At 39.2% G+C, this 21,911-nt stretch overlaps 1 protein-coding gene across 2 annotated transcripts in view; it reads right to left on the bottom strand.

Annotated features, from left to right (window-relative positions):
- Garem1 (GRB2 associated regulator of MAPK1 subtype 1) overlaps positions 1 to 21,911 on the bottom strand; it is a 185,492-nt gene that overhangs the window by 101,378 nt on the left and 62,203 nt on the right. For both annotated transcript variants that reach the window (XM_078030209.1, XM_078030210.1), the window contains exon 2: positions 19,099 to 19,239. In XM_078030209.1, coding sequence (XP_077886335.1) covers positions 19,099 to 19,239 — 141 coding nt within the window. The remainder of the gene's footprint in view (positions 1 to 19,098; positions 19,240 to 21,911) is intronic.

The raw sequence follows: 21,911 nt of genomic DNA, 5'->3' as shown, positions 1-21,911 counted from the left end.
TGGACTAGATTTACAGGCCATGATGTCAGTTTATGGGAAGTCTCTTACACTATTTCTGTAAATGAGCTTTTAAGGTCTTATAAAACTACTGATAACAACTTTTGGCAAAATGAACACATTGCTTACACCTAAGAAAACCATGTGCACTCAGTAGCGATGGACAACATACTTACAGATTTCATTTTGCCAACACACTGAATGCTTAAAACATGGTGTGTGATTTCAGCAGCTTTCACAAGTAACAGAGTCACGGCTTGTTTGAGTTCTCAGATGCAAAATGCTTCAGCTTCCAACAAAGACCATGAACCTAGCACTCACACTGCCGTTATTTCCTATCAAATGCTTCACACATGGTTTTCAAAGACATGAGGGACATTCAAGTAGATGCTAGAAAGGTGACACTCTGCTGAAGGCATGCACAGTGAGGTCACTCGGTCATAAATTCCTTCTCTGGGCAGGTAGCCAACTTTTTACATTGTGTTTGGTCATTACATACTACTCCACTTCTTGCTCTGCACAATAATTAAAGTGTTAATTTTTGTAGGTTGGTTTTCTAGATATGAGTTTATGTGTTCTTGCATCATTGACTTAACTCCTCACCCGCCTTGCTGATGATCTTATCCTTGTTGCAGGTGCACATATGATAATATTCAACCTCTAGTTTAAGACAAAATGAGTAATCAAGGAATACCAGATCTTATGCTATTCCCTTTCTCAGGTTCAAGCCAAACAACTAGCTTGAACAACAAGCTCCAACAAAACAACTAAAATTTGCATTTGCTTTAAGTAGCACCTCTAGAGATACACATACATCAACATGATAAAGAAGAGTAGAGTATGAAAGGCAAAAAAAAAAAATTCCTGAATGATGATAAAAATAAAAACCATTCTGTATAATATGTGCCTTTGAGAACAACTCTTTGTGGTAAGACAAGCAATAATTTTATACTAGCTCATGTATTCAACTGTTCAACAATTTAAGTGCTTACTATATACCTGGCACATGGCAAGGTACTGTGAATGCAAAGATAATGAGATGTTATATTTGAGAGCTTACAAAAGCAAGTAGCAGATGTGTGTAAGAGACATTTTATATGCTGAAGTGCCAGACGTAATTCCAATAAAGTGTTATGTGATTTACAAGAAGAAAAAGTTCTTCCAATTGGGAGATTTAAGATGAGGGCATTTAGGATGGATTAAAGATCAGATACCATCTGTTTTAAGTACAAAAGACACCAATTTGTTACAAAAAAAGACACTAAGTATATGAAACATCATGAAAATGCAGACCTATTCAGTAGGTCTATAATCAATATATTTACTAATCTAAACTCATGGCAACCCAGGAATTATCATAATTATTTTGAAAAATTGGAAACTGTGGTTTATAAAGGATAAAGGCACTTTTTGAGGTCGCAGAGCTAAAAATGTAAATTTCAGAGGCAAGCACCACAATTTGCCCATTCCATCCCACCTCAGTCACCCAGGATATACAAAAGAACGATTCCATGTCCTGGTGGGACTGAAAGTCTCAAGTTATATGGATTTTTCCACGGGTTCCTCTGAATTTGGGGAACCTCCATATCTTACTCACGTATCAATTAAATTAAGTGAAGAATTACTTGAGAAATAAATCCATTCTAAAGCTGCCAACCAGAGCAATCTTTTCCTTGAGTTATGTCTCATACTGATACAGCACTGTCATTCTACCTGTTTTTCCCAGCCAAGCTGGAAGTCATTTCATTAAAGGTGATGGTTGCAAGTTAGATGAAACAATTGGAATTGATTCCATTGTTGAACAGATTTTAAAAGACAATGGTACATGTCTGGCTCTTCAGTCCAATGCACATCTACTTTGTAGGGAAAGTAATCAAATAGATTTTGTAAGATTAAATACTGACTTCAAATGGCCACTGCTGAGCAAGACTGTGATTGGATCAGGTGTCTTGATATAAGGTTTGAGTGATGCTTATTACTCTCCTCAAACCTCCACTGCTACAGTTGCTGCTGCACAGCCCCCATGGATCACCACCAGCCTTAATTTCCACCCAGTGCTCTTCATGGACTTTCACTGAATTTGGAAAAATAAAAATCAGTCTTATAAAAACTGTTTCATCATGCTTCGTTGTATTTAGGAAAATGGCTAAATCAAAAGTATGGCACAGATTAACCAGAATTATCTCAAAATAAAGGCAACATCCTCCGTGTAAAGGTATGAGAAGCACTTAAATATGTAAGCAAATCAACACATACCACTTGGCATGTTTTCACACACCATCAAAGAATCACTCCTCTTACTGAATAATTGATGTGATGACCTTTCAAACTGTAACTGTCTCCATTTAGATCCAGGCAAGGACTTTTCAAAGTAAAGGAGAATGTGTGCTGGATGCTGCTCTACATTACTTTGTAAAAAATATATTTCGACCTGGCTATTTCTTGTATATTAGAAACATTATTGACATTTATAAGCTACACTGATATTTGTCCACTAACTTCAGATATTATCATCTGTGGCTTAGCTGGTTTACTTAGATTTTCTAGCCAGACTATTATAATCTACAAATAATATTTTTCTCTTTTCCATGATTTAAGATATCATCTCCCCGCCCCCCACCTTTTTTTTGGGGGGGGTCTTACTATATCTATTACAAAGTAATAGCAACCCTGGCAAGAATGTAGACAAAGAGGAATACTCATACATGGCTGGTGGGAATACAAACTGGAAGAGCCATCATGGAGAACAGTATGGAGATTCCTCACAAAACTATAGACAGAACTACTATTATATAAATATAAATAGAACTTCATATGATCTAGCAATCCCACTACTTGGTAGATAGCCAAAGGAATTTAAATCAGTGTGTTGAAGAAACTTCTGCCCTCCCATTTTTATGACAGAAGTATTCATGACGGCCAAGATACAGAATCAACCTACCTGTCCATCAACAGGTAAATGGATAAAGAAAATGTGGTATATATATCCAAATTGAATATTATTCAACTGTAAAAAGGAAATGAAGTTCTTTTTCATGTTGCAGCAACATGGATGGTACTAGAACACATTATGATGAGTGAAATACGTCCAACACAGAAAGATATCACACGTACTCACTTCTATGGAAGCTAAAACATTTACCTCAAGGAAGCAGAGAATAGAACTGTGGTTACCAGATCCTGGTAAGGGTGTGAGAGAGGGAGGGATGGAGAAAGGATGGTTAATGAGCACAGGGTGCAGTTGATTAGGGGGAAAAACTTTTAATGTTCTATAGCACAGTAAAATAACTAAAGCTGACAACAACTGAACATTTCAAAACAGATGATAGAGAGGATTTTGTAAGCTTTCAACACAAAGAAATGATATATGTCTGCAGTGATATGCTAAATACCCTGATCTGATCTTTACACACTATAAACATGAACCGAAATGTACTGAATTCCATAAATAGGCATAATTACTATGCATCAATAAAAATAAAAATGTCTTTTTAAAAAGAGCAGCAGAGAACACTTACATGGTGCTTAACATAGGCCAGATATGCTTCTAGGTATCATTTAACCTTCATGATAAGTGTAGTAAGTAGTATTATTATCCTCATTTGATAAATGATGGAATTGAGGCAACATATGTTGAAAGGGGTTGAGCCAGGACTAGGTACCTTGACTCTGCATCATCATTTTGGTACAGTACTTTACTGTAGTTGGGGAGAAAATTGCAAATTGTTGGTCCACAGAAGGCTAGAGGTGATGCCAGGAACCTTTGTCTTGGTCCTGACTCCAATGGCATCAGTATCATGATGCTGTTGTTTGTTTTAAGCGACAAGGAAGGTGGAGTTGAACTTGAGTCTTTGCCAGGAATCACAGAGATCTCCCAAGGTGGATGATGCCACCTAAGCATCTTGGAGACAAGGTCACTCTGGGTCTGGTGTGACTCCCGGGTCAGTGTGGCATTGCCCAGCCACCAGGTGTGAAGACAGTGTCCAGGTGAGTGGGCCGCAGCACTAGAAGACAATGTCCCTCTAAATGGCAACATGCTTGAGAGCTGCCACATGGAAACTCACCAGAACCACTATACAAAGGAGAAGATAATGTCTTCATGGCTCCTGCAACAGGTAAGAAGCCATCATCCGATTTTCCTTCCACCTACTCAGAAAAGGTTAGTCATTTGTTGTATCTGTGTGCACCTAGGAGGAGAGTGGGGTGCAGGTGAAGTGAGTTATAAATGCCAGGAATTCTGTAGTTCCACTTCAAGGTCTTCATTCTTTACCTTTCTTTCTTTTTATTTTATTTTATTTTATTTTTTGGTACTGGAGATTGAACCCAGGGGGTGCCGTATCCCCAGCCCTTTCTAATATTTTATTTAGAGACAGGGCCTTGCTGAGTTGCTTAGGGCCTCACTAAGTTGCTGAGGCTGGCTTTGAACTCCCCATCCTCCTGCGCTGCTGGGATTACAGGTGTGTGCCTCTGTGCCCAGCGGTCATTCTTTACTTTTCTATGTTTGTCCTCTTACTTCAGATATGGGAGTTTGTTCAAATGGAAGGGCTGCCTTTTCTCCAGCCCATTTACACCAAAGACCTTTGGGAACACACCAAAGACCTTCATTGGTGGTACTCCAATGCCAGGGGAAGGAACAAAAGCCCTGGCATCTGTGAGCATTTCCTAGTGGAAGAGCTATCATTAAGAGCACAGGCTGATGAGAGGGCTAAAGGTAGGGGAGAGATGGAAAAAGAGAACAATTACAGCCTCAATCACAGTGCTTTCTCACACCTGAGATTGTATCATCCCTCTCGTCATGATTCATATGGCCTTCCTGTGAAAGAATCTGGAATAGTCCCTCCAGAGTCCTGAGACTCAAGGAACAATGGAATATATTATGTGCTCCTTCCACTTGACTTATGCAATTTGCTCATTACAAAGGGCCATTCCCACCTACTGCCAAAGGGTTATCTCTGAAACACAACACCAAGCCATGAGAATAAGCTTACTGCTCACAGGATACGGTTCAAGCCCTTCCAGAAGGTTCACAAAAACATTGAGATTGGGCCATGGTAGCAGGCTGCAGGTTAAATGCTTAGGCTCTGCAATTGGGTGGCTTTTGGTCTGACTCTCTACTTCATCTTCTAACTGGAGGACCCAAACCTTGCTTTCCTAATCTAGAAAAGGACAGTTTTTATATTAAATGAGATAATGGTCGTGTGCAACACACTGACCTAGCCACCATGTGATAGGTGCTTCCTGATGCTCAATTAGTAATGACCCTCACTTCGACACTGCCAATTATTCTTCCACTCTCTGTATCCATCCACTGCCAGCATCTAGTAGGTATTCGATCATTCAGTTACTACCTGCCCTCCACATACCGGAAGGGAGACTGTTTCAACATCCATGTTCCTATTTTCTAGATTAGGTTCTCTTTGCAGTTGCCTGAACTGAAGAACAAAACAATACTGCTATTAAAATGCTGGGGGGAAAATGCTGGGAAGAATAAAGAATTAGCAATATAAGAAAAACAATGATATGCTTTTGCAGGGGTTGGGGAGGTAGATCAAGGAAAGACCCAGATTATGACCTCATAGGGATAGATGCTAAATTCTTAATTTCAGAGCATTTGAAGCACCATATGTCATGTAGCTGTGTATCTGATCTGTAGCAGGTAGACCTGGTTTTCTTTTAAATCTGTTTATTCTAGGCATTGATACATGTACTTTTCTTAAAACAAAGGATGAAGAAAAGGGATAGTTCTGTTAGATAAACAAAGCTTTGCAACTGAAGGGATTGCTCTACTGTTGTTGCCTGGATATGCTGGCCATGACATGTAGGGCTGCTGTCAGACTTATGCAGTGTGTGAAGAAACTAATGTGGACTCACCATCTATTGAATTTTTCTTTTTCCAGTCTGGGAAATGACTGGTTGTATCCTAAAAGTCAACTCTTGACACTGATTTTACTAGACAATGTATCTGACAGCTTCTAGTAAAAAGTTAAAATTTGGCCAGGTGTGGTGGTGCATGCCTGTCATCCCAGCAGCTCAGGAGGCTAAGGCAGGAGGATTACAAGGTCACAGACAGCCTCAGCAACTCAGTGAGGCCTTAAGCAACTTAACAAGACCCTGTCTCAAAATAAAAAATAAAAAAGGGCTGGGGATGTGACTCAGTTAAGAGCCCCTGGGTACAATCCCTAGTAACACCCTCAAAAGTTAAGTTTTGATAATGTAGGGGAATATAAAACTGATTACAATAATAATAAAGAAAGTAACCTAGTTTTTCTATCTTGGCACCATTTAGGGCTGGACAATTCTTTGAAGCAGCAGTAGTCTGCAGCCTTGGTTTCTACCCATCAGACCACAGCAGCTGCCCTCCAGCTGTGACCACCAAGTATGTCTCTAGACATTGCAGTTGTCCTTTGAGTGGGGAAGTGTGTGTAAACCTTCAACCTGGTTGAAAATAATGGTCTATGTTAAATAGAAAACAATTATTTTTTTCCTTAAATAAAGAAATAATAGTGAATCATGAGAAATTCCTTAACAGATGTTTTGAGCTTAACCAGTTGACCTACATTACACACATTTTCCTTCACAGAGAAATTCATCATCATATTGAAAATATATAACCATAATATTTCATGTGATTCATCACTGTCCTAGATTTTGACACAAAGAACAAATTCTAACTGGATGTAGGAAATACATAATTGTTAAATACAGGTAAAACTATCAAGTCTTCAGGGTATTTATCTTTTAGAGCCTGAGGTTTGTATATACCATTTTTTTTTCTATCTCCTGATCCTTTTCTCCAAATATACTTTTCTAGAAAACTCCTAACTCTAAGTACCAGGCAGGCCCAAGAAGTTAAGAAGAGTATTTTTTTTCCCAGTCTAGAGTCTAATATCTGAAATGATGAGAAACTTTTACTGGAAGGTCCCATGTGTCCCAAAAGATGACAAAGAATTTTAAAAAGAAATCTAAATCTTTACCTTCTTATTGTATTATTTAGGAAGAACTTGAAAGGTTGCATTTTGTTGACAAAATTTATTCTAAGGGGAAAGGGTGCTGTAGCAACAAAGAAAATACTAGAAATAAGTTAAGGCCATTAGGAAAAAGTGTGTGCAAGCAAAGAGAGGACAGGAGAGGCGAGGAGAGGAAAGAGATCCATTTCCTTAAAAACTGGACAAAAGCTTTTTAAAATTCTCAGATTTACCTCCCCTGTTTCCACACTCCTTTTATCTAGACATCAACTTTTAGCTCATCAGACCTCCACCAGCCCAGCTCTTCATACTCTTCCATCAGGTCGATTTCAACAACTTCCGAATCAGTTTTCCCACCAGCGGTCTCCTGCTGCCTTTGCCTCTTCTACTCCCAATGGATTTAACTCACATGTAGAACAGATTCTGTGAGTGCCTCCCCAGGCACAGAGGTTACAGGTCCCAGTCGTCTACCTGGATTCAAATCCCTTGCCGTTTCGTGCGTACTAGACTTCCAAACTTACCTCCTCAATGTTCCTCCCCTATCCCATACCCATTTAAGAGATGCCCACTGTTTCCCATAAGCCAAAGAGCTTTGTTCAAGCTGGTAACATGGAAGATGCCTTGTCCTCCATGTCTGCCTAAAGCCTTCAGGTCCCCGTCCCAGATAGCAGCCACTGCCCCTGCTTCAACAGTCCCACGTGGCATCCAGTTGCACTTCCATGAAAGCAATCCCTATGACTCCCTATAGTCAATGTGAAGTGTACAGTTACCAGTTACATCTGCCTGTTTCAAGGGAGTAAGAGACCAGACTTATAAAAAAATAAAAAAGTCCTTAAAAGATGAATCAATTTCCGTTGGGTCAGAATTATTTACTGAGCCCTTATGTTCAAGCCTGTGCAGGATGCTGATAGGATCAATCCTACTCACGACTACCCTTGAGGAGCCTTTAGTAATGGGAAAAAAAATAAGAGCTAAACAACTTGTTCTAGACACAAATGGTTACAAGGGTGCTGAAGTAGAAGGAAGGAGGAAGAGTATCTGTATGGCATGGAAGATGGGGAAAATTTTCTGGAGGAAAGAGGTATTTGAGGAAAGACCTCACAATTGGGGAGTGACTAAGACAAGAGAGAAAACAGAGCAAGACAAGCAGAGCCTATGTGAGTGACAACCAGCCTGGACTGGCTGATTCCCCAGGGGCATCTGTTGGACTTCAGGGCCCAGCACTAATCAAGAGCTTATATCACATGGGGAAAGTTCTGAAAGGTCTTGGCCAGTCATTAAATGAACAGAGGTGCATTTGAGAAGAACAATCTGACAATCACATATAAAAGGACCTATGGGAGAACGGCAGGTCTGGAGCAGGTGAGAGAGCTGGGCTTGGCTGAAAAGGAAGAACAGCTTGTTTCAGGATCAAGGGAGCAAAATCAAGATTAGACACACAGTTACCTTGGGGGCAAGGAGGAAAGGGCCTGGGGTGGATGGAGGACTGGTTTCCCCACACATTTATGTCTAGTTTCATAAGTGGAAAAAAGTTGGGACTATTAAACGTTGTATAGGGCTGTAAGAAAAAAAACAAATAAATAACTGCCACTGAGTATTAAAACTTAGGGAATGCAAAAGGCACGACTGGAGAAATGGAATATTTCGAATGTCTATGTGCCCACTGCATTTCATTTACCTACAATGATTTTTAACATCTAGAAAATAAAAGCTCTGTGTTTATTTTGCTTGCCTCACATTCACTAACTGGCCTGACTCACGGAGAGGGGCAAATCCCACGATGTTCCGTCAGCCAGTTCTGACAAGCTGGAGTACTGTGTAATGTTCAGCTAAGAAAAACCAACATGGAAGCATTTGAATGATCTATCCTCTTGTCTCAAGTGGCAGAAGTTTGCACAATACACTTGGTTTTGCAGTTTTCCTGTTGGAGTCCACTAAACAACTACCCACGTGGGTCAGAGTCTTACCAGAAAGCCAGCATACAATTTTCCCTGGATAGTCAGTCAGAAACGCAAGTGATTCTAACCCTAAGAAATGGAGTGGAGTGATTTCCAAAAGTTTTACTAGCATCAAATTCAATTTTGGAACACGTTGGTAAGTCTGTTTTCCGCAAAGAGAGAAAGCTCAAGGCAATTCCGAAAAAGCTAAAAGGGAACCTTTTGAAAGGTCACACTAATTTTTAGAGGTACAAATCCAATATGGAAACCAAATTATGAAGTGAGACAAATGTATTCCCACCCATGCTATAAACACTCCATTAACAGTGTGGTCACAGGCGGCTTGTTCAAACTTTCCGCCTGATGTTAATCACATTATCTCATAGGTTAAAATGTACTTGAACTGGAGTTAGCCCTTTCCAGTACCAACTTTCCATTGAGTGCCTAAACAGAAGTAGAAAGGAAATACAAAATGGCAGCCTAGGAGTTTTGAACCTCATATGCTGTTTCTGATTTGGGTGAGAGTTTTTTTTTGTTTTGTTTTGTTTTGTTTTTAGGTTTCTGGGATTTTTGTTTGTTTGTTTTTAATCTTTTTTTTTTTTTTGTATAGTCAGCATATGATTTGCAAGGATGATGAGCATAAACAGGCTGAAATGTGGAAATACCAACTGAGGAATTCTAAAATTTTTGTTAAAGTGATTTTTTTACCAGTGTTTATAGGATAATCAAAAAAAGCCACTTGGTGTGACATGAAAGAACTTTCCAATGTATTTGTTCATATTCCCTTTGTCTTCCCCATATCTCCCATTAAGTTCCTATTTTAAGAAGAAAATAAAGGGGAAAAAAAGTAGTTCCTTTCTCCCTAAGTTTTACATCAATCCACCAATCCCTCTCCCCCCTTAACACTTCAGGCACTAAATTGGGTCAACCCCTGGAAACCAGCCACAATCGCCATAGGAAGCCACCAGCTAAGGTGGTTCTACTCTGGAAAAAACAAAACCACTTATTCCTAAGTTCACCTTTCACTGTACTGTTTCCACAAACATCTGATACTGGAACAAAATGACCCAGCGAAAGGGAACTTTCACCCCTAGAAAAATCAGACTATATAATTCAAGGAGGAAAGCAGAGTGGTTTTGGTAAGAATATCACTTAAGAGTTCCACAATGCAATTAACTTTGCTGCTGGCTGCCATGTCACCAAGTCATTTTCTTATCCTTTACTAAAGTTTTCAAATACAGAAAATCAGGGTAATGAACAGCAACATTCCCTTTACCTAGTTTTAACAGTTTGCCGGATATCCATCTGTTTTTATCCTTATGTTTTTGCTAAAGTATTTTATAAATTTTAATCATATTTTACCCCTAAGTAATCCAGTATGTCTCCAAAAGATGAGAATATGTCCCACCATAACTATAAATGCCAAAATCATAACTAACAAAACCAAAATAATTCACTAATATCGTTTCATCTTGAATTATCATTCACATTCAAATTTCCTTGGGTTACAAGCAAAGAGAAGTGAGACTAGCTCTACCAAAGTCATACCAAAGACTGATAACCTTCAATTCATTCTTGAAGCAAAGGTAGATATTTATATAATTTATACTGCCCTTCAGTTCATTGGAAGGGGCTCAGAAGCAAAGTCTATTTGAACTTCCCCTACTCTTAATTCTGCTCCCATTTTTCCCCCAAGGAAGGCCATGGAAACTAAGAATTTTTTTCCCCCCAAGCTGGGTCATAAAACTAGAGCCCATTCTCTCCTGAGCCTGCCATAAATCCCAGAAATATTACTCTAACCTCCCTCCCATGGCTCCACCTTTCTGTGAAGGAGCTGGCCATAAAGAAATTCTTTACTGTGTCTGATAATACCTCATGGGACTCTCATTCTAGAAGGGGTTCTGCCCTCCACCTGGGAGGAAGGAACAACACACAGAAATATCATGGAAAGTCTGAACAGACCCAAGCCTTGCTGGTTCCCCCTCAGTCCATTACCCTTTGTGAAAGAGTTACACTCTTTGTGGAATCACATTTCTACACGACTGTCCATCCTTAAGTATAAAAATGGACATTTTTCACTGGGTCTTTATTCCGAAGGCTTCCACATCATGTAAAGCTTTGATAAAATAAACCTGCTATGCTTTTCTCTTACTAACCTGGTTTTTGTTAGGAGTGCCAGCTGTGGCCCTTGTGAGTGGTATGGAAAGGGATCATACCTCTCCACCCTGAAGAAACAGCAAGTGCCTCTTGTGGGAAAAGTGGCAGAAACAATTTCCCTGACATCAAGCTGTTGTATTACTTAATTATTTTCTCTCTCTTTTCTCTTTAGAATCATTCCACTTAGCCTAGAAAGATTACTCAGGTTGCATTATTCTTTAAACATTAAATATTTAAAAGGGTTGTGTGTGGTGGCACACACCTGTAATTCCAGTGGCTCAGAAGGCTGAGGCAGGAGGATCACAAGTTCAAAGACAGCCTCAGCAATAGCGAGGCACCAAGCAACTCCAGGAGACTCTGTCTCTAAACAAAATACAAAAAAGGTCTGGGGATGTGGCTCAGTGGTTGAGTGAGAGAGAGAGAGAGAGAGAGAGAGAGAGAGAGAGAGAACGAATGAACATTAAAAGACTTTTATTCCTGTATCCTTTCTTGGCTTCCTTTTAATACAAAAATCTTAGAAAACAATTGATTCTTGCTTGCTGTCAGACTTCTCACTCATTTCTATATGATCTAATTTTCCTGTTTTATTCATTGAGACTGCCCTGTTGAAGATAACCAGTTTCCTTAGTCTCTATGTGAAAGACCCTTCCCCTGGCCTTTGTTCAACTCTGGGCCCAGCAGGTCCCCTCTCTGTCGAGCTAGAAGCTCTCCTGGGAGCTCTTCCTGTCTTTTCCTTCTTCCTGGCAATTACTCAGAAAAGGGAATAATGTTACTTCTATGGAAATGGTGTGTATATGTTAAAGTCAAAACTTTAATTGTTTACTTAAATTTTCCCTGGAGTTGGAACACAAGTGGGGAACTATATGTGAAAGGAAAGAAAACAAAAGGTTTACTCATATACTGGTTGATTCTAACAGACCTCTCTTCTCTAGGATGCATACACACCTTCCACATAGAAGGTGCCTTCTAGCACTTTCCAAGGCATAGTGGTGAGGGAAGCGGGCTATGGGGCCACATACCCTCAGTTGGGATCACACTTATTGGCCGTATTATATGACAAGATACTTAACATCCCTCAATCTCAGTTTGTACTTCCCTGAAATACAGATAATAATGGAATAAACCTCATGTTTTTGTTGTGAAAGGTATATGAAGAAATCAAGGTAAAGGCTGAGTTAACAAATGCCTAGGAAATAATAAGCACTAAATACATTTTAATTGTTAACAGTGACCTAAAGATTCAATCATGAAAAATGGTTACTCCTTAGATCTTTTAATATTTATTCATGGCAAAACTGGCTGGGATAAATGTTCCTTAGCATACCAAATTAGTTTTTAGCACATTTCAAAAGAAAGTTCAGTTATTTTCCATCTTATCACAGAAGCTTCATCCCATGTAACAGAGAAAGTACACAAAGTGTTGTTCAACATTAGCAGTTACTTTTGTAAACTGATGATTCATGCTAATTAAACTTGCAACCCAGGAGAATAAAATTAGCTTGTTTCAACATTTCCTTTTGTTCAGTAATTACAATTCAAGGTTATGTTAGATACTGCGTTACTATAATTTTGCCCATGAGACAGACACTGCACATCCCACATTTTTAAAATCAGGCACTGCCGATGTAAATCCAGGTGCTTGCTGAATAAGGACCTCGAAGACTGCATAAGCATTTCTTACCAACCTTGCACGCAAGTGTCACTTATTTCTGTACATATTGCAGCTCGGAGGGAAAGCACTGAGATCATTTTAGCTTGTTATAGATTCACGGGATTTGCAGGAGGATGAGCATTTAAAAATAGAAGTCAAACGAGGCTGGAGTTTTATCTCAGATGCTTATGTTCATGGAGCAATCTGTTCATCCATGACGACAGCGAGCACTCCATTGAATGATTTAAATTTTCATAAAGCTACTCAGTATTCTATTACTTTGAAAATTGGTGAACCACAGATGCAGAGACGCCTCATATTTGGATACCTTTAGCTTCCCAAAGTTATGTCTTGGTAAGGTCTTCTTTGGTTTCTATAAGAAGAGTGTGAGAGAAGAGTCCCTTATTCCAAACTCATCATGTGCCAGCACAGTGTTGAGTCATTAGGGACTTGAAGTTTAGATTCCATTTAAAGAAAACAAATATCAAATCTACATATTCCACCAAATATGTAGATCCTAGAAGAGGGTCACATAAGTGAGACACATGCTTTCATGGTAAAATCTGGGTCTGCTTGACTGACTACTCTGAGGTGCAGAGACACAATGAACTTGATGAATAGATACGTGAAAAGATAAAATGAAAACTTCTCCTTTAAGAACTCTTGAGCTAGGGTTTGGAAAAAGTTTATCTTTTTAGAGTAGGTATTTTTTTGTTCAATGTGTCAGGGTAAAAGAGAGGGAAGGATGGGCATGCAGGCTGAGCCAGCAGTGTCTGATGAAGTTCCAGGCAATTCTGAAGTTACATGTTTTGAGGGTGCAGAATGCAGAAAAAAATCTGAGTTTAATACCGCACGTTTCTTAGGAAATCTTTGCCCTTCTGGTAGCAACATGAAGTCAGAAAGTTAAGATAAAATTCATCTGCAGCGCCTTTTGAATAAAACTTGTGTGAAAGAGGCAGCCTCTTTCCTCAACACTGAGCCAATTTTTCTCAGTGGTTTCTTCCCTGTTAGGAAAAAATGTGGTGCTGACTGAACACATTTTATCTCTTTTATCAAATTGATTACTTGTTATACCAAAAAATCTTCCTGTTTTCCAAATTTTAAACTTTTTTTTTTTTTGCCAGAATGAGCAAAGTTTTTTTGTTCTTTGGTTCTAGGGATTGAACCCAGGGCTATTTTACCACTGAGCTTCATCCCTAGCCCTTTTTATTTTATTTTTGAGACAGGGTCTTGCTACACTGCTGAGGCTGGCCTCAAACTTATGCTCCTCCTGTCTCAGTCTCTCTAATTACTAGGATTCCAGAGTGTGTGCCACTGTGCCTAGCTAAAAAGAGGAAAGTATTTGTCAAAAGCACACCTCTAATCATCTCAGAATTTGGAATAAAGAATTTTATACTTCCATTTTAGAGTGTAGTTGCAACAGACTTCAAGTCACAGTTTTTCTCAAAGTTTTATGACGTTATTTCTTTTCACGTGAGGAATTTCGTGAAAGTCTTTGATGTGAAACATGGGTAAGGCACTCTTGAGTCATGATTTTTTAAAAGTGCTCAGTCTCACCACTTTCCAAGGGGTATGTGAACACTACTGCTGTGTGTGGCTGCCCAGGCTGTGCACTGCCCAACTCCATGGGACTCTATCTACAAAACCACAAAGTGAGAAGCACTGCCTGGAACAGAATGATGTTGCAGCCCTGACTCAAACAGTATACTGACTGAGAAGAATGCTTGTTACCCACACCAGAAGACAAGGGTATACCTGAAAAAGACAAGGGAGATAAAAATACTAGCTCATACCCCAATGCACAAATCTGGGACAATATGGGCGCTAATATAAATTAGGAGAGTAATATGTTGTAATCCCATCAAATAACACAGAATCTGTATGTCATGCTGATTACAACAGATAAGTAAGTAACAAATGGGAAGGAAAGAAATGCTTTTCCTTTCCATGGAAGAAGGCTAAGAAATAAGAAAGAATGATGCAGTAAATGTTTTGCCACCTTCAAGTAAAAACAAAATTAGAAATCTTCAACAGAATTGCAGAATCAGGTTAGGGAGGAGGGGCTGGAAGTTTTAGAGAAGGAGCAAAGATACTTATAGGGTCTTGAAGTATCCTCTCTCAAACTCCCTAGTAATGCCAATTACACAACCAAAGCCATCAGACAACAACTTAATCTAAGTGATCAAAACTGACATCACCAACAAGGGACACAAGGACATCCCTGGTGCTAAACTGTAATTCCTGGGAGAGACACATCATGTACGCGGTAATCCAGCCCAAAATGCACAGCCTAAAACGCATCACAAGGAGAAGGGAGACCCAAAGTGAGGGCTATTCTATAAAACAACTTGCCTGCACTCTTCAGAAAATGTCTAAATCCCAACACACAAAGACAGCTGAGGAACGGCTCCAGATTAAAGTAGGCTAAAGAGACGTGACAGTGAAATACGATACATGGTCCCAGGCTGTATGCTGTCCTGGAGGGGAAAATGCAAGAAGGGACACTGTTGGGACAACTGACAAAACTGGAATATGGACTGTAGATTAAAGTATTAAGTGTTCTGAATTTGCTAAGAGTTACATAAGAGGATATCCTTGCTCTGAGGAAATGCACAGTGAAGTATTAGGGAATGCGTGCTGTCTACTCTCAAATGATTCATGAGAAAATACTGTGTGTGCATCCACCTGTGCGTTGAAGAGGGAGAGAAAGAACAAACATGACCACATGATGCTAAAATGGGCATAACTAGGTAAGTGATATAAGGTAGCACACTATTGCAAGTCAAAATGAGATTTTTTAAAAATCAAAGCAAAACAAAACAACAGAAAGAAAACAAACCAACAACCACCAAAACAATTTTGAGGGATGTCATTGTTCAGCCAGCTTCAATGAAGGAAATTCAATTAGTGATACAAGATAAAGAGGTAAATCTTTAGAAACATTCTGTTAGTAGCATTATCATGATGGTCACCATTAACATTTAGGGAGCACATAAAAAGTACTAAGCACTCTGAAAAGGGTTTCACACCCATTATCTCTTTTATACTTTATAACCACTTTAGGAGCAGGCCACTATAATTACCCCCACTTTACAGATGAGGAAAATAAAATTTAAAGAGATCTGTTAACTTGCCTCAAGTAAAACAGACAGTAAATGAGAAAACTGAAAATCAACCTATGCTGTTTGATTTTAAAGCTGGTGGGCTCTACTTTAATTATTAACGATTTATTAATTTCCCTCAAAGAATGAAAAATCTTAACCCAGATGAAATTTCTACACTTGATCTTAGCCAAAAGCTGGGAAGCGACCCTAGATGAAATTTCTGACAAATTAGTCAAATATGCATGGATAAAAGTAAGCTAGAGAGAGATAATGATGTTTTTTGGTCTCCACAACATACTTCATGTTCTTTTTCTTCACAATAAGCACATGCTTCAAAACAAAATATATGCTACTACAAGCTGGACATGGTGATGCGTACCTGTAGTCCCAGATTCTCAGGAGGCTCAGAAAGGAGAATCCCTTGAGCCTAGGAGTTTGAGACCAGCCTGATCAAGAGAGCAAGACATCATCTCAGGAAAAACAAACAAACAAAAACAGTGTGTAGTGCCCAGTGTGTGGAGTCACATAACTTTGGAAATGATCACATCCAGACTCACAAGTCTCAATTTTACAATGCCCTCTTGTTTATTGGCTAGCTAATATTTGTTTTTATTTTTTAAAATAACTAGTAAGTCACTAAATTTGTCTTTGTAAACTTTGCTAAAGGAACTTTCTTGGTGTTATCTCTAGATGTCATATCCCTAAACAAAATGATCACTTACCTATCTGCACCCCAAAACTTCTTCTACCTAAGTGTCCTGCTGAAGCAATTCAGGCAGACAGCTCAGGAGCCATCACTGACCATCCATTCTATTTTGCTTAATGGCAAATGACCTCATAAACCATTTGAACCTATTTCAAGTTTTTCTTTCTTTAATAGGTTTTATCTGCTTTCATGTAAAGTGGTGTGATCCTAGTGTCCATATTTCATTTTAATCTTGGCACCTCAATTTCGTTAAAAACAATATGTATCATTTGTAACAGGATGCCCAGTTTCCCAGTTCTATTCATCATCATTTTCCTTAAAAACAGAGTAAACTGCTGAATGTACCATCTCTGTCTTCCCAGTGAAAACTGAATGGCTGTGAGTACAAAAACATACGTTCAAAGACGATTATTACATTTGCAAATATTTTTAGGTGTTTGGAGATATCTTATTTATCATCTGCCACTGTGGATGTCCACTCCCAACTTTGGTTGCGTTTTTTAACCATGGGGTGCTTTTTAAATCCTTTAATTAGTTCCACACTTCAGACCTATTAAACCAGAACTTCTGGAGTTAGGACTCTGTCCTCTAAAACTCTCTTAGGTGATTCCACTTGTAGCCAAGTTTGGGATCCCTAGGTCCAGCATCTACCTCCATCAAGAAGTGTATCACTTCTGTACCAATTCAAGGGATAGGCAAGAGTTTCTCAGAAATGCTTTAACTTGTTAAAGGCTCTATAGTCCAACTGGTGAAAACGTGTGTACACAGGAAGAAGTTAACTGAAGAGTGACCAAATGTGCCCAATGAATGTGACATAGTGAGTACATCGGGAGACCACATGGGGCAGTGGAGAGCCCCTGCACACTCCCAACCCAATGGCAGGCTCCGAGAAGCAGCAAGGCTGAGGGAGTCCACTCTAGTGGGGATAACGGTACAAATGGAAAAGTGTCCGAGGTATTCAGGACACAGTGGGATGTCTAATCTAGCCAGAAAGGAAGCTTCACTCTCCAGAGTAGAAAAGGCTGGAGAAGTAGCCTGGAACTCTGGGGAGAATTACCCAACAAGGCCAAGAATCGAATGCAGCAGGAAGTCTCCAGAGATCTGAGGAAGTGACCAAACCAAAGCAATCCTTTGGGAAGACCGATTTGGCAGAGCTATTCACAATGATTTTGGGGGGAAGACTAAAATTATGCAGTCTGCTAATAAAAAGAATACAGCAGATTAGGTAAAATCATAGATGTGGACGAAGCAATATAACCATTTACTTTTCTTTTTGGTTTTCTACAAAGAAATCAGAATTTGAGCTAGCTGAAAATAATGGGAAAATCACCTTCTGTGGGAACCACAGGGAGAGAGAATGGGCAGCCTTGAGGGTTTGTCTCATTCTCAGGAAAACTGGTCCATTGTCCTGGCTCCTTTCTCCCAAGTGTAATCTCTTCAGCACCCAAGTGTTTTTCTGTTTTCATGAAAGCTACTCATAGGACTAGGAGATATTCTAAAGGACCAAGAGTAAGGCCAGAGAAATTCTCACTTTCTTATAATATTTTGAATAAGAAGGATCTTTGAGTGGCTTAGTGATCCCTTAGTCATATTAGCAATTAAAGACTTCCATGAATTGAAAAGGGTACCAAAGCACCCATTCAAAAAACATTTATATATTGAAAAAAAAATTACTATTGTTCTAAACAGTGGGGATTCTGCCAAGATCCCTTTTCTAAATAGACAACTTCTTCAGCATTGTAGAGGCCAGTCCAAAAAAAGTTAGTCTAGGGCTATACAATTTATGCTCAATTGTTTAAAATGTTCTGCTATTGACTTTTTAAAAAACAAGCAATAACAGTGAAAAAAATTAAGATTCTTTATATAATGAACTATACTCACCAGAACAAAATATAAAGCAATACTAGGGTTGTTTTTTTTTTTTTTTAACATTTATAAGCTACCACTATTGAGTTTATTCAAAACACTAAACATATCCCAAGCTCAGTGCTGGTTATAGAATGAGCTCAATAAAAATTAGTTAAAGGGCATTGTTGAACTGAATGGAGTTCAAAGAGAGGTGAGAAGGCAGCTACCACCCCCATGGAATTGGAGCAGTGAGATCATCGCAGGGTCTGTGTTCTGAAAGCCTCCTTGAAAAGGAGGACACACCCACTCAGGTATCTGAACTTCCAAGCCAATACTTTCAAACTAGACTCAGTGGCCATTTGTGCAATGGCACCTCCTGAAATCATTTCGTCATAGTCATTCACAAAAGCAATGTTCAAGCTGCACAGAGTTATTCAGAGATAGGAGTGCTTGGAGCTCAGAGGGTAGCCTCACATCTTCATCTTAATTCCAAGGCTACAGAGAAGTAATTTTGTGTTTGTAAAATTTTCGTCTTATAAATATCCAGCTGCATTAATTAGAGCTATCAATAACAAAATGCATCTGAACTTTCACTGATAGATAATCACATAAAAGTGCTTAATTTTTCTTAGAGTCCCATTTTCCCATTGTGAAGTAAAGGAAAAAAAAAATATCAACTGTTCAAGTCCCCTTCTTCTCTTTGCCTTTTCTTGCCCTTTGAGAGGAATCTTACCTGCATAGTGTACCGGAATCTCTATCTTTGGCCCAATGACGTAATGGCCCTCCTCCAGGCTATGGGCAGTGATGGTGGTCCACTGCCGGCAAGAATGAATCAGAAGATAGTCATGCTCCCGCAGCCCTTCTATGCACTCTCCTGCAAAACACAATTTCATATAAGAAACTTAGAATTCACACCTGCTAACTCCATACTTGAGTTAAAATGTCACTAATGCAGACGTTAACAGCTCATCCCAAGATGAGACAAAGTTTACCATTTGAGTTGGCTTAAAAAAAAAAAAAAGTATTCCATACCAAGTTGAAAATTTCACATAGGGATTCCATAAAAATCTTTCCCACCTATTTGGCAAAGTGATATTCAATTAGTTCATTAGATCTAAATGACTATATCTCAATGATAATAAACATTGTTAGAGTGCCTGCAATACTCTGGCACTATTTAGATGAGTTTGTATTATTTCATGTAATAAAAACAACTTTATGAAGTAGTACTGCTCCTTTTTTATAGGTGAGAAAAATCAAGGGTCAGAACGTTAGATAACACGTCTAAACTCAGATTTAATCAGGGAAAAAAAAGCCAGATTGATTTCAAAACTTACGCTCTTAATCACTATAATAAAGCTATCAGAAATGAACTTATGCCTCTGTTGAAAGAGTACTTGAAGTGAAATGCCTATATTTCCTTTTAAATTTTATATGTTTGCCAGTTCTCTCTGGCCTTCTACCAAACCTCCCAATCAATTAAGCATAATGAAGCATTATAGCACACAAACAAAATTATTTTTCATCTTAATATTTTCTGGAATACCTTTTTAGCCTTTGAACTGATAGCAAACTATTGCAAAAGAGAAATCCATTCCATGAAACATTAAAAAAAAATGCTTTTCAGATGGAGACGTAATCCACCCCATTAAATCTGGGTTGGTTCTTTTAAATGTGTAATGAAAATATCTGAAAAGGCTAATTCCTTTACACAGAAAATAGCCTTTCTTATATTTTATGTTAACTTTATTATAACAATTATGAGTTATTAGTGATATAAGTGTGTTTTGAAGTGGCATCTGCAGATCTCTCTAAAATTAGAAGACTCAGTACTTTTCAAATCAATAGAAAGGACAGTAATGATCAAGTTGGTTATCTCAACCATAAACCATCTCATTTGTTTCCAAACCAATAATGCAATGATCCTTACAACAGTCTTAATGCAGGAGGGCTATATCTTTGCAGTAGAAAATAACAAGAGTTAAAAGCTTTATTTTGGAGGACGGGCCACAAACTGGAGGCAGGAGTGCATAGCAGGTGGGGAAGGATATAACTCATCAGGGGGCAGTTTCCAAACCAGACTCCCTGCCCTTCAAGCTTTGGGGGGGACCAGGTTTTTTCATAAATTCCTCCTTGGGGGCCACTGGTTTTCAGAAACCCTCTGCAAACCTCAAGCATGTTATGGCAGCAAAGCAGCAAGGTAAGATCTAGAACTCCTGCTCCAAAGGAAAAGTCCAGCAGCCCAGGAGGGGCACACACGCAATTGGCAGAGGCTTTAGGAGCATGAAATTTGGAGTTCAGCAGACCTGTTGGTGCTATCAATGCTGTGCCACCCACCACTGTGCAGGACCCTTCTTCTTTTCATCTATAAGATGGGGGTAGCCCCCTTCTGCTTCACAGAATGGCTGTGAAAATATACAGTGACAGACAAATGGAAAATGTGTCGTAACATGTCTGGCGAACTAGGAAAGATCAAGAAACGTCAGCTATTAACTGCACTGCATGTGTTTTTCTTTTTTTTTCCCCCTAAAATTTAATCCTCATGTAAACAATGTAATTTAAGTTGTGTGATCCTCAAACAAGAAATTACCTTCAGAGCAGTTAAGCAACTTGCTCAGAGCTGCAGAGCTAGTAAAGAGCAGAAACTAACATGAAGGTCTTCCTACATTGCTCCCTGATCTTCCAACACCACACTGTCCTTTACATTGAAAACCATGGACAATAAACCCAAGAAATAGGGGGAAGCTGACTTTCAGCTTCAAAGTTTTACTTAAAACTCAACCAGTACGACAAGCAGGGTTCTGAGCACCAGGGATACATCCGTGAACAAAATGAAGCACCAGTTATCTCCCAACAGGGAGGAGACAGCCAATGCCCAAGGACAAAAATGAATAACTACGTTACAAATTAATCAGAAGCTGGGGGAAAAGGTGAAGGGTGAGAGGCTCACACATGCATAAGAAGGGGCAGTGTGAATGTTTGTTATTTTAAAATAGTCCCTTTTCATTGACCTAGCAAACATCTGTTGAGACTCTTCTATGAACAGACAATGGTGGGGTGTACAAAAAAATAAATAAGGAGACGTGGCTCTTGCATTCAAGAATTCCACATTCTCATGGGTGAGATGTGTTCCTGTAAGGCAGGGTGTGACCCATGCAATGCAAGAGGGACAGAGTCTACCGTGGAGACAGGGACTTCAGCAGAGGAGGTGAAGGAAGATGTTCAGGGGAAAATACAGCATTTGGGCTGCTGCTTCTTTGACGAATGAGCTGGGCTTAGATGAGAGGAGACGATGGGGAGCCATTGAAGGAAAAGGGAATGACCCAATCTCTGCTTAAGAAAATTAATCTGGTGGTATTATAAAAGATGGATGGGAGTGGGGGAGAAACCAGAGCCATGGGACAGATGCAGGAAACTCAGGGATAGCACACACAGCCATTCTGGGAAAAGAGAAGAATGTCATTTTCTGCAACTAAATTGTTATATCATAAAAACTGTTTTAATTTTATTCCACAGTGGGCTCTAAAGAGGCAGCCAAGAAACGAC

Source organism: Ictidomys tridecemlineatus, chromosome 13 (genome assembly GCF_052094955.1).
Source record: "Ictidomys tridecemlineatus isolate mIctTri1 chromosome 13, mIctTri1.hap1, whole genome shotgun sequence".
NCBI classification, from domain to species: domain Eukaryota; kingdom Metazoa; phylum Chordata; class Mammalia; order Rodentia; family Sciuridae; genus Ictidomys; species Ictidomys tridecemlineatus.
This window is presented reverse-complemented; position numbering and strand designations above follow the sequence as displayed.